Source organism: Cervus canadensis, chromosome 14 (assembly GCF_019320065.1).
Source record: "Cervus canadensis isolate Bull #8, Minnesota chromosome 14, ASM1932006v1, whole genome shotgun sequence".
NCBI classification, from domain to species: domain Eukaryota; kingdom Metazoa; phylum Chordata; class Mammalia; order Artiodactyla; family Cervidae; genus Cervus; species Cervus canadensis.
In genome coordinates this window covers 53,668,347-53,684,098 of record NC_057399.1, presented here as the reverse complement: position 1 = coordinate 53,684,098, position 15,752 = coordinate 53,668,347, and the positions used below count along the sequence as shown (strand labels likewise).

At 39.0% G+C, this 15,752-nt stretch overlaps 1 protein-coding gene across 3 annotated transcripts in view; it reads left to right on the top strand.

The window, feature by feature from the left end:
* The first annotated feature begins 1,898 nt into the window (after nucleotides 1–1,898).
* PLAA (phospholipase A2 activating protein) overlaps nucleotides 1,899–15,752 on the top strand; it is a 37,487-nt gene continuing 23,633 nt past the window's right edge. The window contains exons 1-2 of one of the 3 annotated variants that reach the window (XM_043486853.1): nucleotides 1,899–2,414; nucleotides 9,299–9,492. In XM_043486853.1, coding sequence (XP_043342788.1) covers nucleotides 2,266–2,414; nucleotides 9,299–9,492 — 343 coding nt within the window. In that variant the 5' untranslated portion in view covers nucleotides 1,899–2,265. The remainder of the gene's footprint in view (nucleotides 2,415–9,298; nucleotides 9,493–15,752) is intronic. The other 2 variants (XM_043486852.1, XM_043486854.1) reach the window with 2 other exon arrangements.

Here is a 15,752-nt window from a genome sequence, read left to right as displayed (position 1 = left end):
GTGCCTCCATTGGATTGGCCAATCCTCGGCCTCCGCTCAGTGACGCGAGAGTGAAATGTTCTCGCGATATTTGACGGCTAACTTTCGTTTCCTCGGTAGATCCGAGCTTTTCTGGAGGAGATGGAAAACGGCGTTTTGGCTAGGAATGAATATTTTATTTGGAAACTGATTTGCTTTCTAATCAGAATAATCTCTCTGATTGTGTACCTGACGTGAACTCACTCTAGCGAGTTTTATTATATCGCTGTGTAACGTCATTTGTACTCCGTCAGACTTTTTAATGAGAATTATTTCAAGTTATTCCGTGGTAGGCAGCATTCGTGGTACAGTCTTTACTTCTAATTAGCGGTAGTTTCCTTTTCATTAGAAGAAAGGAACGCAACACATATGATACAGCATTAAGTCTCGATGCGATTCTGGTAGCATGTTCTCACTTCATTGAAGGCTTTTATACCTTTAGGCTTCCTTTCACAGTGATTCTGCGAGGAGGGCTGAATTTAAAGCGAATTGGCTTAAAAGAATTATTTTATTTTCAATTTTTTTTTAATTAAGAAAAATGAGAACTACGTCGTCTCAAATCCTACTTCTCTAATAAAAGGAACTTTAAGTTTGTTTTTTTCCAATTTTCCTATAGTCAGCTTAAATGTGACGGGAGCTCTAATTTTATATGTGTGTGTGTGTATATATATATATAACTTTTAACATTTTCACACTTTCCATCTTGCATACATTACGTCCAGGTTTACTGTTGTATGCCTACCTTCAAGTAGGTTAAAATCTGTGCAATACAAAATGAAATAATGTTCTGTGACTGAGTTCTCTAAGTTTGCAAAGCATTTTCGTGTAATTACTCCACTTGAGATCAACATATTTGTAGTGGTCATTTGTTGTCTTTAGGGTCACTTTAGTGAAAGGAAGTAGAATTTGCCATCCCAAAGTATGCCACGTTGGTAAAAGGCTTATTTTGAGTGGAAGGCAATTGAAAAGATGTAGATACAAGAAAAGCTCTCCATTCCACTACTTGCGTAAAAACAGAACATAAATTTTCAAAGTCTCCTCTTCTTGCTTCTTAAACAGGAAGGCCAAAAGTTAATCATTGGAGACCTTTATCAGCCTGGAGACGGCACCAGAGGAATCTACTAAAAACAATTAACCAGCCTTTACTGTTAGTTTCCCATCTAATTGCCTTCCCATAATGCTACCTCTAAAGAGTCCTTTTACCACTTGTGTAGAAACTTATCGTTCCTTTGTTAAGATGCTGTATAAGCCCAAACTTTAGTCACCGAGCTACTCATCTCTGAATTTCTTTGTATATATAATACATGTAACAACAACAACAAAAACAAAGAACGTTTTTAATCTTCTTAATCTTTTACTACAGAGCCCCAGCAGAAACGGTAGAAAGAAAAACCTTCAACTTCTAACGTCCAACTATTTTATATGGTCTCATAGAGAAGCTACTGACGTGCCTTTTCCGTCGGTGTTTTCAGACATAAGGGAGACCCAACATTTGCCATTTGTATAGAGCTGTGACAGTTTGAGAGAAAATCTTAAAAAACAAAACTTTCTCTAAAGTACCAAGAACCCAGTTTAGTATTCTCAGAATTTAAGGCAAGTGACTGTCTCCAATTTAGTCCCAAGATCTCTCGTCTTAGATTTAAAAAAAAACAAAAACAAACAAACAAAAAAACCTCAGGAGACTACGCCGAGTTTGGGGAAATCGGAGTAAGATTGCTCCCAAGACAACACGTGAAGCGAACTCAATTAGCCAGGCGGACCAAAATTTAAAATACCCGGATTTGGCGCTCCTGGGACTCACGCCCCGCTTACGCGTGGCATTGTGGGATTTGTAGTTCGGACCATATCCGGTATCGAAATAAAAAGCTCAGCCAGGGCTCGGAGAGGATTCAGGCTCAGAAAAGAACCAGATTCGGGCGCCCAGACAGCGAGGCCGGCGGTGGTATTTCTTCCTCGCTGGCGGTCCAAGCGACCGTCGCCTCCGCGTTGGCCTCAGCAGTCAGGACGCACACACTCTGCGTCATGGCGGGCTGAGGCCGATGATGAATTCCGGTGTGCATGTCAGGGTTGCTGTGTCACTCGGCCCGCTCGGCGCGCCCCTTCCCTGCCGCCCTTCCGCACCGGCCCTTGGGCTCTTCCGGGCCCGGCGTCCCTCACCTGCAGGCGCTCTCCAGCCGCCCGCCCGGCCTCTCCGACTGACCAATCTCGCGCCGTGCCCCGGCCCCGGGCGCCGGACCCACCAGGGCCATGGCGAGCGGCGCCTGCAGGTACCGGCTGAGCTGCTCGCTCTCGGGCCACGAGCTGGACGTGAGGGGCCTGGTATGCTGCCTCTATCCACCGGGGGCTTTTGTGTCCGTGTCCCGAGATCGCACCACCCGCCTCTGGGTCCCAGACAGGTGAGCGCCCCGAGTCCCGTTAGCCCCCACTTGTGCTGCAAGCTTCCTGCGGAGTCCAGGAAGAGAGTGCCCCCTCCCTGCCCTCTTCCCTCTCTTTCTGGCCTTCCCTGCGATCCGCGCTCCCTCCCATTTCTGAGGTAGCTGGCACTCTGGGTACGCCGTGTAAGAAACCTGTGAGATTTATGTGAAAAGAGTGCTGGGTTAAGGGAACAGAGACCTACTTTCTTGCCCTAACTTGACCACTAAAAAAGTGAGTGACCTTGGATGAGCCTTTTATTTTTTGTGGCTTCAGTTTGTGAACGATGATTTTCCCGTGTTTTCTATTTGAAAATTTTTTGATGCCAGGTGCACCCTCATTAATGAGGTAGTGTAAAAGCATCTGGCATGTGATTGAAGTAAATCCTCTTCTTTACTGAGAATTTGCTCTGTAGTCTTCCCTCAAATTTGAGAATTAAGGTTCTCAAAAATTGTATTGCAGGAAGGTGCCTTGGCTCCTCTCCACGTTATCCAATTCAGAGTTTCTTAGTCCCAGTTAGGTGATGGACTTGAGTGGAGGGGAGAAAACTCCTCAACTGTTTTATGGATGTGGGGAGAGGGTGTTTTCTTGAGAGAAAGCCCACTGCCTTCAAAAGATTTTCAAGAGATTAATCAAGTTCAAGGGTTTAGCCCTGATTTAGCTGGTTGTAACAGGAAATGCTTCAACAGTACCTGGACCGTGAACTTCCAGATGTTCAAGCTGGTTTTAGCAAAGGCAGAGGAACCAGAGATCAAATGGCCAACATCCACTGGATCATTGAAAAAGCAAGAGAGTTCCAGAAAAACATCTACTTCTGCTTTATTAACTATGCCAAAGCCTTTGACTTTGTGGATCACAACAAACTGTGGAAAATTCTGAAAGAGATGGGAATACCAGCATACCTGACTTGCCTCCTGAGAAGTCTGTATGCAGGTCAGAAGCAACAGTTAAAACTGGACATGGAACAACAGACTGGTTCCAAATAGGAAAAGAAGTACCGCAAGGCTGTATTTTGTCACCCTGCTTATTTAACTTAGATGCAGAGTACATCATGCGAAATGCCAGGTTGGATGAAGCACAAGCTGGAATCAGCATTGCCAGGAGAAATATCAATAACCTCAGATACGCAGATGACACCACACTTACGCAGAAAGTGAAGAAGAACTGAAGAGCCTCATGATGAAAGTGAAAGAGGAGAGTGAAAAAGTTGGCTCAAAGCTCAACATTCAGAAAACTAAGATCATGGCATCTGGTTCCATCACTTCATGGCAAATAGATGGGAAAACAATGAAAACAGTGAGAGACTTTATTTTGGGGGGCTCCAAAATCACTGCAGATGGTGACTGCAGCCATGAAATTAAAAGACGCTTCCTCCTTGGAAGAAAAGTTAACGACCAACCTAGACAGCATATCAAAAAGCAGATACATTACTTTGCCAGCAAAGGTCCATCTAGTCAAAGCTGTGGTTTTTCCAGTAGTCATGTATGCATGTGAGAGTATTGGACTATAAAGAAAGCTGAGTGCCGAAGAATTGATGCTTTTGAACTGTGGTGTTGGAGAACTCTTGAGAGTTCCTTGGACTGCAAGGAGATCCAACCAGTCCATCCTAAAGGAAATCAGTCCTGGGTGTTCATTGGAAGGAATGATGCTGAAGCTGAAACTCCAGTACTTTGGCCACTTGATACGAAGAGCCAACTCCCTGATCCTGGGAGGGATTGGGGGCAGGAGGAGAAGGGGACGACAGGATGAGATGGTTGGATGGCATCACCAACTCAATGGACATGAGTTTGAGTATGCTTCAGGAGTTGGTGGTAGACAGGGAAGCCTGGAGTGCTGTGGTCCATGGGGTTGCAAAGAGTCGGACACAACTGAGTGAACTGAACTGAACAGGAAATTTGAGACCTAGAAGGCAGATTTCTTTTTAGAAAGGGAAAAATTAGATGAGTTAGTTTATGTAGTAATTCTCACATCAGATATTTCACTCAATGAAACCATACATTTTCATCCATAAATTCAGATGATCACTATTTATTGAGAGCCTCCATTTTGTTTGTGATCCTGAAGAAGAATAAAAAGACAAGTTTCCTATGTTTATATATCTTAGCTACAGTCTGGGCGAGAAGATGGATGAAGAAAACAACCAAATAATTACACTTTGGCATGTGTACTGTGAAGAAAACAAATAAAGAGTTGAGTGGAGAGAGATGCTAAAGAAGGAGGCCTCTCTGAGGAAGGTGTTTTGGGTTTTTATTTCTTCTTAAAAAGCACTGAGCTGGAGGTAGTCAAGGGAATGAGGAATGGAAGTGAGTCAATTGGAAGAGTACTGTAGGCAGTAGGAAGAGCAGACACAGCTCTGGACTGAATAGGAGAATAGTCCCTGTGTTCTGGGGGGAATGAGCTGTGAAGTGCAGGCAGATCTTAGAGGCTGGCAGAAGCCAGGACATGCCTGGTAGAGGGCTGAGGAAAGGAGTTAGTAGGTAGAAGCCCCCAAAGAGTTTCATCAGGGAGCAGCATGATTTGATTTACCTGTGGAGAACTTTCTGCTAGCTTCATGTGGAGAATGAATTGCAAAGGGATGAATGTGGAAAGAGATCTGTTTAGAGGCTTTTGCAGTCCTGCAGCCAAGAAAAATTAGGGATTTATAGAGCAAACTCCTTTATTGAGCTGGATCAGGTCTTCTCTAACTGTTCGAGATTTATGATATTCCAAACCGCTTGGTAACACTGATATGTAACTTCTTGTGTATTTGAGTACAAATTACTGACTAAACTTCTGCATTTAACGTTGAATTCAGTAGAAGCACATGCCCAGTAGGTTAACAATGCCGCAATAAGGAGTCATTAAAGAATGCTTGTTGTATTAGTTGAAATCTGTTGAATAGCTGAATCCTTAAACTTTCACATGTTTTATAGGACTGTGCTCGATTGCTGAGAGCTTAAATCACTGGATCACAAAAACATGAGGAACTTTGAGCTGAAGTGATCTTCTCTTTAATAACTAGTTCTTCTCACTCAATTCATATTGTCTTTTGGTTTTGTTTTTTAGAATTTATGTGGTTTTCAACTAACACTGAGTATTTCCAGGCACAGGGCTCAAAAGTGGGATTGGTGTGATAAGGTGGTTTTCCTCTCGGTTCCAACTGCTATGGTAGAGCATCTCATAGTCACTCTTTAGGCAGCAGAACTAGTGTCTCAGCCATACCTTTAGTGTCATGAAAAGTGTCCTCAAGGCTAACATCCTGACAATTTCTGTTTATTTCATAGGATATTAATGAAATTAGTAAAGTGCAATAAAACGTTTGGAGCCAGCGAGTACACATTTTCGTTTTCTCATGTGCATTGTTGATAGGGTTCTGGATTAGGGCGGATAATGTAGGGATGGACTGGTAAAGAAGGGGAACGTTAGTTTCAAGGAGGCAAAATAATTCTAGTGTGGACTAAATCAGATACCTCATCTTTCACAAGGACCCTCTGAAAACCCAGAAAGCCTCCAGGCCTTCTGAAGGTGCTTCAGATTGGAGACTTTATTTTTTGGTTGTACATTGACCTGAACCAGTCAACATGCCATTATTGCAGATGGCTCCAAGCCTCTGGAAGCCCACCTCACAGTAAACTGGATTTCCCAAGTCTATCACACCAATGATTGCTTTGCCTTTTGAAAACTATCCATGTTTGAAAGACTGCAACTTCAGATTCCGCCTCATTCATTAAATCTTCCCTGACCATGCCAAGGCTGGAGTAACTTCTCCCTCGTGCTTACTCAGCACTTGGGTCCTTAGTCAGGTGGAGTTTATTAAGAAATTAGAGCCATTACTTTCTACCCTCCAAGCCACAATTCCCTTTTCTTGGAGGCAAAATTTTCATGTCTTTTAATGGCTTATTTTTAAATTTTTCTTCCATATTTGTATATAAAGTGCTGTACTGCTGTTTCTTTAAACATTTGTTTAGTTCTCTGTTTTAGTGTTTTCTGTTAGTTCTTATCAGGGAATATGAAAATATAGCTATAGCTCTCTCTTCTGCTTTCTGCCAACCCACCTCAAATAGGCATCCTTTCTATGCCCTGACCCTCATAGTTTAATTTTAGACTAAATCAGTATTTTGTGACTGTACAGAATCTGTCTACACCTGAGGTGTGGAATAAACTATGGTAGCTTTTCCTCATCAATTTTATGATTTCCTTGTAGTTAATAATTGTCTTTTTTTGTTGTTTTTTTTTTAAATTTTCTATGAATGTATCACTAATTCAACTTTATATTGTTTGCTAATCGTCTAAATCTCCTTTCAAGACCTCTAGACACATTGGATATTCTACAGTTTCTCTTTCTCAGCTAATCGTCTGCCTCTGGTGCACAACTAATCCTGGGATCTTCTTTCACTGTCCTCTTAAGAAGCCATTTTTGGACTCTTCTGTTGGGTTTCTTCTATCAGTTATCCTTAAACTTTCTTGGTTTTCTTCCTTGACAACTTATTAGAACACATCCTCCAGGAGCTTCCTGAAATACAGTGCAGTGATAGTGTATTAAGACCTACATTTGGAAAATGATTTTATCTTGCCTAGCTACTTGAGTAATAGTTTAAAAGTTTGTAGCATTGTAATTTCCAAATAATTTTTCTTCAGAATTTTGAAGCCATTATTCCATTGTACTCATTGTGTTACAGTAAGTCTGAAGTCATTGTGACTCTTGACCTATTATTTTTTTCTCTCTGGAAGACAGTCTACATTCATTCATTTTTCAGGTTCATTAAATGTGGCCTCTGAATGTGAAAACTCATATCCATAAGTTCTGGAACATTTTCTTAAATTCTTTGGTTTCATCGTCTCCATTTTCTCCCACTTCTTTTGTGGAACTTTTTATTCATATATTGAACTTGTTCCTAAATTGCTTTTTTATTTCTCTCTGTGTATCTCTTTTTTTCTCTCTCTCTACTATACTTTCTCAGAAATTGCCTTGACTTTTTGTGAAATTATGTTTTTGTTTCATGGTTGCAATATCTTATATCTCTAAGGATGCTAATGCTGATTTTTTTTTTTTAAGTTATTTTCTCCCTGAGTGATCTGTTTCCTCTAAATTGGTTATTTCCCCTCCCTGTTGGTTTTGGTCGGTATATTACCCCCAAATGTCTAGTAATTCTTATTCTGTGCTTAGTGTTAGGGTGTGTGTGTGTTCAGTTGTGTCGACTCTGTGACCCGGTGGATCATAGCCCTCCAGGCTCTTCTGCCCATGGGATTCTCCAGGGAAGAATACTGGAATGCGTTGTCATTTCCTCTTCCAGGGGATCTTGCTGACCCAGGTCTTCTGCATCACAGGTGGATTTTTCACCCATGTGCCACCATACCCCAAGGCTCAACTGTGGCTTGTGTCACCACCCTCTCCTTCCAGCCAAAGACTTTTCTGCAGAAAAAACTTCAGGCTTTTGCTGGGTACAAGGGGCAGTTTTGTGTTTTGTTTTTTTCCTTGATGCTGTATGCATTTTTTTTTCTCTCCCCACTGATTCAAGAAGTACTTAGTGATTACCATGTAGAATACTGTGCTGCAAACTTAGGAAGATGAAAAGAAGAACCAAGTCTGGATTCTGCCAAGAGCTTCACAGAACACTGCACACAAACATTGATACTAGAGCGTGCTAAGGGACACGTTTAGATAGATTTAGTACTTTGTATAATACAGACTTTTAGAGACGTCTTATCTTTTACATTTCTTTAGACTTACTGATAAAATGGTTTCTGAAACCACATTTTGAAAAAAACCACACCAAAATAGACAAGTTAAAAATAGCTCCTACTACATGTGTATACCTATGGCCAATTCATGTTAATGTATGGCAGAAACACCACAATATCATCATAAGGTAATTATCCTCTAATTTAAAATAAAATATTTAAAAAAGAAAAGATTTGGAGAAAAAAAAGAGTAACTACTACCAAATACCTTCCTTTGAAGATTTTTTGAAATGATTCCACTTGTGACTCTGAAGACTTTCAACTAGCTTTCCTAATTCTAGTTCCTACCTTTTTTTGTCCCCATTTCCTAGAGATACGTAGTGGTGCTCATTCTTGAGCCTTTTGAGGGTTCATTGGTAAATTGGGCCTCTTACTTTCCCTGTTCCTGCTTAGAACTCATTTTATTCAAGTATCCTAAGGCTGTTACTACATTTCTGTCAGTTTTCGGTATTCAATGTTATAATTGTTCCTTTTTTTTCTTATTCTCTCTGACCTTGTGGGTTTAATGCCTTTCTTAAAATAAACATAGATAGAAACAAAATATGCATTATACAAAACAATATGTATTGTTGTAATGGTGTTTGGAAAAGGAATGAATATAGACAAGTGTGTGTGCAGTATTTATCTAGGACTCTTCCCTCTTTATGTACACTTGTGTTATCTCCTTTAGCTGGACCACAAACTCCTTGATTTAACTTGAGTCAGAAATATGATTCTTTAATTCCCCTCAGCAGCTAATTTATTGCCTTCCGCATGGTATATATATCTGTTGTTTGTCTTGTTATGTAAGGCAGTGATGCCAAGTGAATGATATGTAAAACAATTTGGTAATTATTCTAATCAGTTATTATTATCCTGTGTCCCTAGAGCAGTCATTTATATATCCCTGTATTAGTCCCTTTAGTTCACATATTGAATGTGATAGTCTAGCTACTTAAATACACACACCATACTAATGGATACTAAGTTAATGTTTCATAGTATGAAAAGGTCCTCAGTGGTTTTAGGCTTATAGATAGTAGATTCCATTATCCCAGTTGCATGAATGTTTCACTTCACTCGAGATTCCTTAGGGTAACAACGGCTGATAAGTAGAAATAAAGTAGGGGGACCAATGTATATCTTGTTAACTGTCATGTCTTTCCAGTCCTAACAGGGGTTTTACAGAAATGCACTGTATGAGTGGCCACTCCAATTTTGTCTCTTGTGTATGCATCATACCTTCAAGTGACGTGTACCCTCATGGACTAATCGCCACTGGAGGAAATGACCACAATATTTGCATTTTTTCTCTTGAGAGTCCAGCACCACTTTATGTACTAAAAGGTCACAAAAACACTGGTGAGTGTAACACTTTGGCATTTTTATGTTTGAATAAGTGTCATCTTTTTTAAGATAAAATTCTTATTGTCTGCTTTCCCTAGTTTTTTAATTATTATTTTTACCTATCACTGTGGCTTGATACAGAAAACCTTTTGAATCATCATTGTTCTATAAATTCTGTTACAGACTTACTGTTATAAGTAAGGGCTGACATACCTATATATGTAAAAAGCAAAGATTTCATTTATAAAAGAAAGAGATTATAGTTTTATATGCTTTGTAATTTTTCTTCTTCAACTTTCTTTTGCAAGGAATTCACTTACTCAGGAAAACTGAGAGCACTTCCTTTATCTTTGGACTGTTATTTCTGTATTTGTGCAGCAAATCAAGTCCCAGAAGGAATGTATGTAGGGAGTCTGGTATCATTATTTGAGAGTATTTAATGCTTTTGAATGGTGTTTTCTGTGATTTGTATATATTTCTGATTCTGTTGTATTCCTGGACTTGTGTTTGCTTAACAGCTCTTTGTTATAAAATGATAGTTAATCAATGCAGTATGCGTACTTTCTGTTGTTGCTGGAATAGTTTGGGATATCTGTAAGCAAATAGTATGGCCCATAAGTATTCTAAACTTAATTCCTTTAAGGAGTTTGCAAAATGCTTTGTGTGTAGGTATGGAAAATCTTCAATACAGAGTGACACAGATTTTTTTTAAACTTTTTAAAGGAGATCTTCTAATGTATTTAAAGTAGAGACAACATATTTTAAGGGAAATACTATAATGATCTCTTCCACCCATGTATTTGCATAGCTTTAAGGATTATCAACACCTGGCCTATTTGGTTTCTACTTCTGCCCCTTCCACAACATTATTTTAAAGGAAATTTCCAATATACTATTTCATTTGTAAATTGTTCAATATGTAGCACTATAATAGGGTTTGGCAAACTTTGTCTGTGCAGGGCAAGATAGTAAATATTTTAGGATTTGCAGGCCATGCAGTCACTTTCATAACTGCTCACCTCTGCTGTTACGTGGAGAAGCAGCCATTGACAGTAAATAAATGAGTGAACATGTCTGTGTTTCAGTAAACCTTTATTTATGGACACTGAAATATGCATGTCATATAATTTTCATATGTCAGGAAGTGCCTTTTTTTCCTCTCACCCACTTAAAAATATAAAAACTATTCTTAGTTTGTGCACCATACCAAAAACAGGTGGCCCACAGGCTGTAGCTTGCTGACCCCTCAAAAAAAATAATTTACTCTAACTCTGCCATTATTTCTGGATTTAATACCTAGCATTTTTGTTAAGAACCTTCCACATCAACTGTTTGGTTACCCTGTGGCACACTCACACAGAAAAGACAGGGTAAATACTTACCTTCTGCCCACCCCCACCTCTTTCAATGGTTTCAGAATGAGTTGATTTCCTAACATCTTGTTTTGTTTTTTGATTCTCAAACTGTCCCAATTGAAAGCCTCTTTAAACAATTGGTTCCTATGACGGCTTCTTTTTGTTTAATTTATTTTTTTATTGAAGGATAATTGTTTTATAGAATTTGTTGTTTTCTGTTAAACCTCAACATAAATCAGTCATAGGTGTATGTATATCCCTTCTCTTTTGAACCTCCCTCCCATGTCCCTTCCCATCCCACTCCTCTAGGTTGATACAGAGCCCCTGTTTGAGTTTCCTGAGCCTAACAGCAAATTCCCGTTGGCTATCTATTTTACATATGGTAATGTAAGCTTCCATGTTACTCTTTCCATACGTCTTACCCTCTCCTCCCCTCTCCCCATGTCCATAAGTCTATTCTCTATGTCTGTTTATCCATTGTTGCCCTGTAAATAAATTCTTCAGTACCATTTTTCTAGATTCCATATATGTGCATTAGAATACAATATTTATCTTTGTCTTTCTGACTCACTTCACTCTGTATAACAGATTCTAGGTTCATCCGCTGCATCAGAACTGACTCAAATGCATTCCTTTTTATGGCTGAGTAATATTCCATTGTGTATATGTACCACAACTTCTTTATCCATTCAGCTGTTGATGGACCTCTAAGTAGCTATTATAAATAGTGCTGCAGTGAACGATGGGATACATGTGACTTTTTCAATTTCGGTTTCCTCAGGGTATGTGCCTAGGAGTGGGATTGCTGGGTCATATGGTGGTTTTATTCCTAGTTTTTTAAGGAATCTCCATACCATCTCCCATAGTGGCTGTATCAATTTACACTCCCACCAACAGTGCAAGAATGTTCCCTTTTCTCCACACCCCTGTGGCTTCTTGATAAGCCCTTACTTTTGGTACTATAGAATGTTCTAGACCTGAAGTCAACAATTTTGCCAAGAACCTTATGTTTTTCTTTTAGTGGGAAGTAGTATTTAGAAACCTCTATTTGAGTTGTGGTCCAGGATTTTTTTTTTAATTAATTTTGTTTTTTAATTACATAAAACATAGTTTATAAAGAAAAATCTGTTTAACACGGTGAGTTCAAAGAAGTCTGTATTGCTTTCTCACACCATCCTTTTCTTATAAGTAATTTTTTGTATTACTCTATTTTCATGTGAAATTTTAATTTATTTTTTAATTGGAGGAAAATTGCATTACAGTGTTGTGTCAGTTTCTGCCATACAGCAACGTGAATCAGCCGTAATTATATATATATATCCCCTCCTTATAAGTGACTGGTTTTTCATTATTAATAGTTCTGTTCTTTCTGAAAAAAAATAGCAAATATGTATGTATATCTGTATTACCCCTTTCTTAGAAAGAAGGTAACATACTGTATTTAGTTTTCTACCCTGGCTATTTTTACTTCATAATACTGTCCTGAAATACTTTATTGCTATATATAGAAATCTTTGTTCATTTTTACAGTGGCATTATATTGCATTGTGTAGCTATACTAAAGCTATTTTAGCTTATTCAACTGGTCTCCTATTGATGGATATCTAAGTTTCCAATCTTTTGCTCATGTCTTTTGGTTGGGTTTTGGGTGTGTGTGTGTGAGTGTAATTCAGGTATGATATCCAGTTCTGGATCAAAGGGTAAATGTATATGTAATTTTATTAGTTATTGCCAAACCCCCTCATTTGGTGTCATAACCTTTATTGCATTTCCAGCAGCAATATTTGAGTCCCTTCTTCCCTTACCAGTCAAATATGTTGTCAGATTTTTAGGTTGTTGCCAAAATGATAAGTGAAAAATGACATTTTAGTATGGGGTAATTTGCATCTCTCATTATGGAGGGGGGCATTTTTTAAAATATGGAAGGCTTATTGACATTTTGTCCCCTGAGAGCTATATTCTTGCCCATAAAATATAGGGTTATTGACTATTTTACACTTGATCTTAGCCAAAAGGCCGAGAAGCGATATTGACTATTTTAAAAGTCCTTTATAAATTAGTTATTAACCCTTCAATACAAATTGCAAATATTTTTTCATATCGTTATCTTTCTTTGCTTTATATATGTTCTTGTTTTCCTGCTTTTGTAATTCAAAGGTTTATTTTATGTAATCATATGTATCTTGATTTTGTAAAGGTGTTTCTCATAGAAACCTGTGTAGTAAAAATATTGCTTCATATTTTAAGGGTATGTTTACTGCTTGGTTTATTTCTTCTTTATCATAGGTTATCTTTTATTATTTTGTTAAGTTGCTTGATGATTTGGGGCCAGTGTCATTTCTTTGTTTTTAACTTTTTCTTTTTAGTTTGAAAAATACTACATCAGTGAGTCGGGGATGAAGAAATTAATGATTGACATCCTTATGTCTTGTTGTTTTTTTGTCAGCTTTCTAGCCCAAATTTTACGTTCTAAATGGTAGAGTGGTACTGTTTTTTAGTCAACATATGTATAACACTTTCCAGTTACATTAGTTAACTGGAAAAGCTGAGCCTTTAGGTTCTTTTCCCTGAGCTATTTTCCCAGTTGAAAGCGTTTATTTTCATGGCAACAACCTTAATTTTCTTTGCTTTGAAAATACTTTAAATCCATTTGGAAGTTTTGGTACTGCGCAGGACAGATGGCCGTGTTTCTGAGTTGTACCTGTTATGTAGCTGGATGTCAATTGTCCTTTGGTGCTGAAAGGATTTCTAGGGTTTATATTTTTCATCTGGGCTTGAGAAGCAATTGGCTCTTCCAGCTCTGCAAATCCCTAGGTTTGGATTCTTCATTCCTGCTTGGGAGCCAACCAGTTCTTGATCTCATTCCTTTCTTTTACTACCTAGCCAGATGCGTCCAATAGTAAATGACACCTAACGCTGGAGTCCCATTTTCCAGCCTCTAGTTTATCGTGTCCTGAGTTAATGCCGGTGGCAGCTTTACCAAATGTTCCTTACTGCGTAATAAGGATCATTGGTCTTCTCTTCTGTGTTAGCAATCTCCTCATCGCCTGTCTGTTAAACTAGTCCCATATATTTCAGGTACTTGCTTTAGTGGTGCCTCGCTTTTGCTGCTAGTTCTGACTCCGTAGGTGACGTTGCGGTGACAGACAGCCCCAGTGTCACAGTGGCTTAATGCAGTCAGCTGGCTTTGCTTCTTGCAGCTCCAATGCAGCAGGTATCCAGATGACAAGCTCCAGTGCAGCGTGTGCTTTCACAGATGCTGGAGCAGTGGGGAGGAGCATGGCCTAATTGAGCTCCTGTTCTTAAAGCTTCCACCTGGAAGTGACATGATTTCTGCTTAATTTTTCAATGCCAGAACAAGTCATGTAACATGCCTAAGGCTAAAGGAACTGAAGAAGTTCAGTCTTATAATTTGATTAGAAGGTAAAGAGCAGAAAATATTTTATGAATATCACTAATGGCTACCATGCATATTAAAATCTTTACATGTTCCGTGTGCTTCCGAAACCTCCCTCTTGGTACCTTTTAGCTACCTGTTGCATTCATACTCCCTGGGTTAATGTCATCTCCAGATTTCCCTGTTTCCTAGATCCCTTGTTTTCATCATTCTTAGCTTACTCTTTATTATAATACAGCTGTTGCAGCTTCCTAAAAAGCTGTAACATGGGGGTTAAATATATTTTGTATTTGCATATTGGAAAATGGCTTTATTCTAGTCTTATATTTGACTGTTAATTTGGCTAGATGTAGAATCCTGTGTTAAATCCATTTAACTTCAGAATTTTGAAGGCATTGCTCTGTTGTCTTTTCATGAATGGTGTTATTTAGAAGTTTGATGCCGTTTCCCCTATCTTTTCTATGGGACACTTCTGGTCCCCTCCCAAACTTTTGGGATCTTCTGTATTTCTAATGTTATGAAATATCACAGTGCATCTCTATATTTCTTAAAGCGCCTTTCACTGGACACTTTAGTAGGTTCATTCAGTCTAGATATCTTGACCTTCACTTTGAGGGAATCTTTCTTGTACTGTTTCTTTGTTTTCTGTCCCAATTTCTCCTCTTTCCCTAGTTACTTCTTTTTGGAATCTCTGTTACTTAGATGTTTGACATTCTAAAATTATTTTCTAACTTTCTTAACTGTCCTTTCCTGTTTTCTATATCTTTGCCTTTTGGGTCCAATTCTCAGACTTTCCCCCCTGGTTTTTTAGTTTGATTCTTCTATTTTTAGCATTTATTTTTCTTGGTGTCTCATTAGTTCTTTTTTTATATAATACCTGTTTGCAAATAATATCAGATTGAAGATTTTTCTTCTGCTTTCTGAAATTGGATTTGTTTCTTATGGATCTCTCAAGCCCTTTCCCCACTTATTTTTCTGTTTCTTTGTTTTGGTTTTTCTCTCATGTGGATGGAGCTTGGTGATTGGTGGTCTTTTTAGAGGTTGAGCTGATGGCCTGACCTTTTAGATGGAAATCCTCTCAAATGTCTGCATCTGGAGTTCTTTAACATTATTCAGTCCTCTAAGAATGCTCCTGCCTCTTGCCTAGGTGGATGGGGATCGATATATGCCTGACTGCTGGTTTTGTGGGAGCAGGTATAGGTACCACATTTTAGGATGGAGACTTTCTGCTTATTCCCCCTTTGTTTCTTGGGGCTCCTTATTCCAGCTGTTTATTACGCCTGGTGACCCGAGTCTAGAAACTCAGCTGCAGTTCCTCCAGAGGATAAACCTCCAGTCTCCTTCCTGCAGTGGGTGAAGATGTACTTTCGTGACACTGTAGGCTGAGAGGAGAGTTCTAGTGTTTCACTGCATTGCATGCAGGCTTTGAATCGCTGTTCTCATTTCTTCGGTTCTCTGCTCAGTCCCGTCCTCTGGAACCTAGTGGACACTAAGTCTCATAGTTTTGTGGACCAGTTACTCTG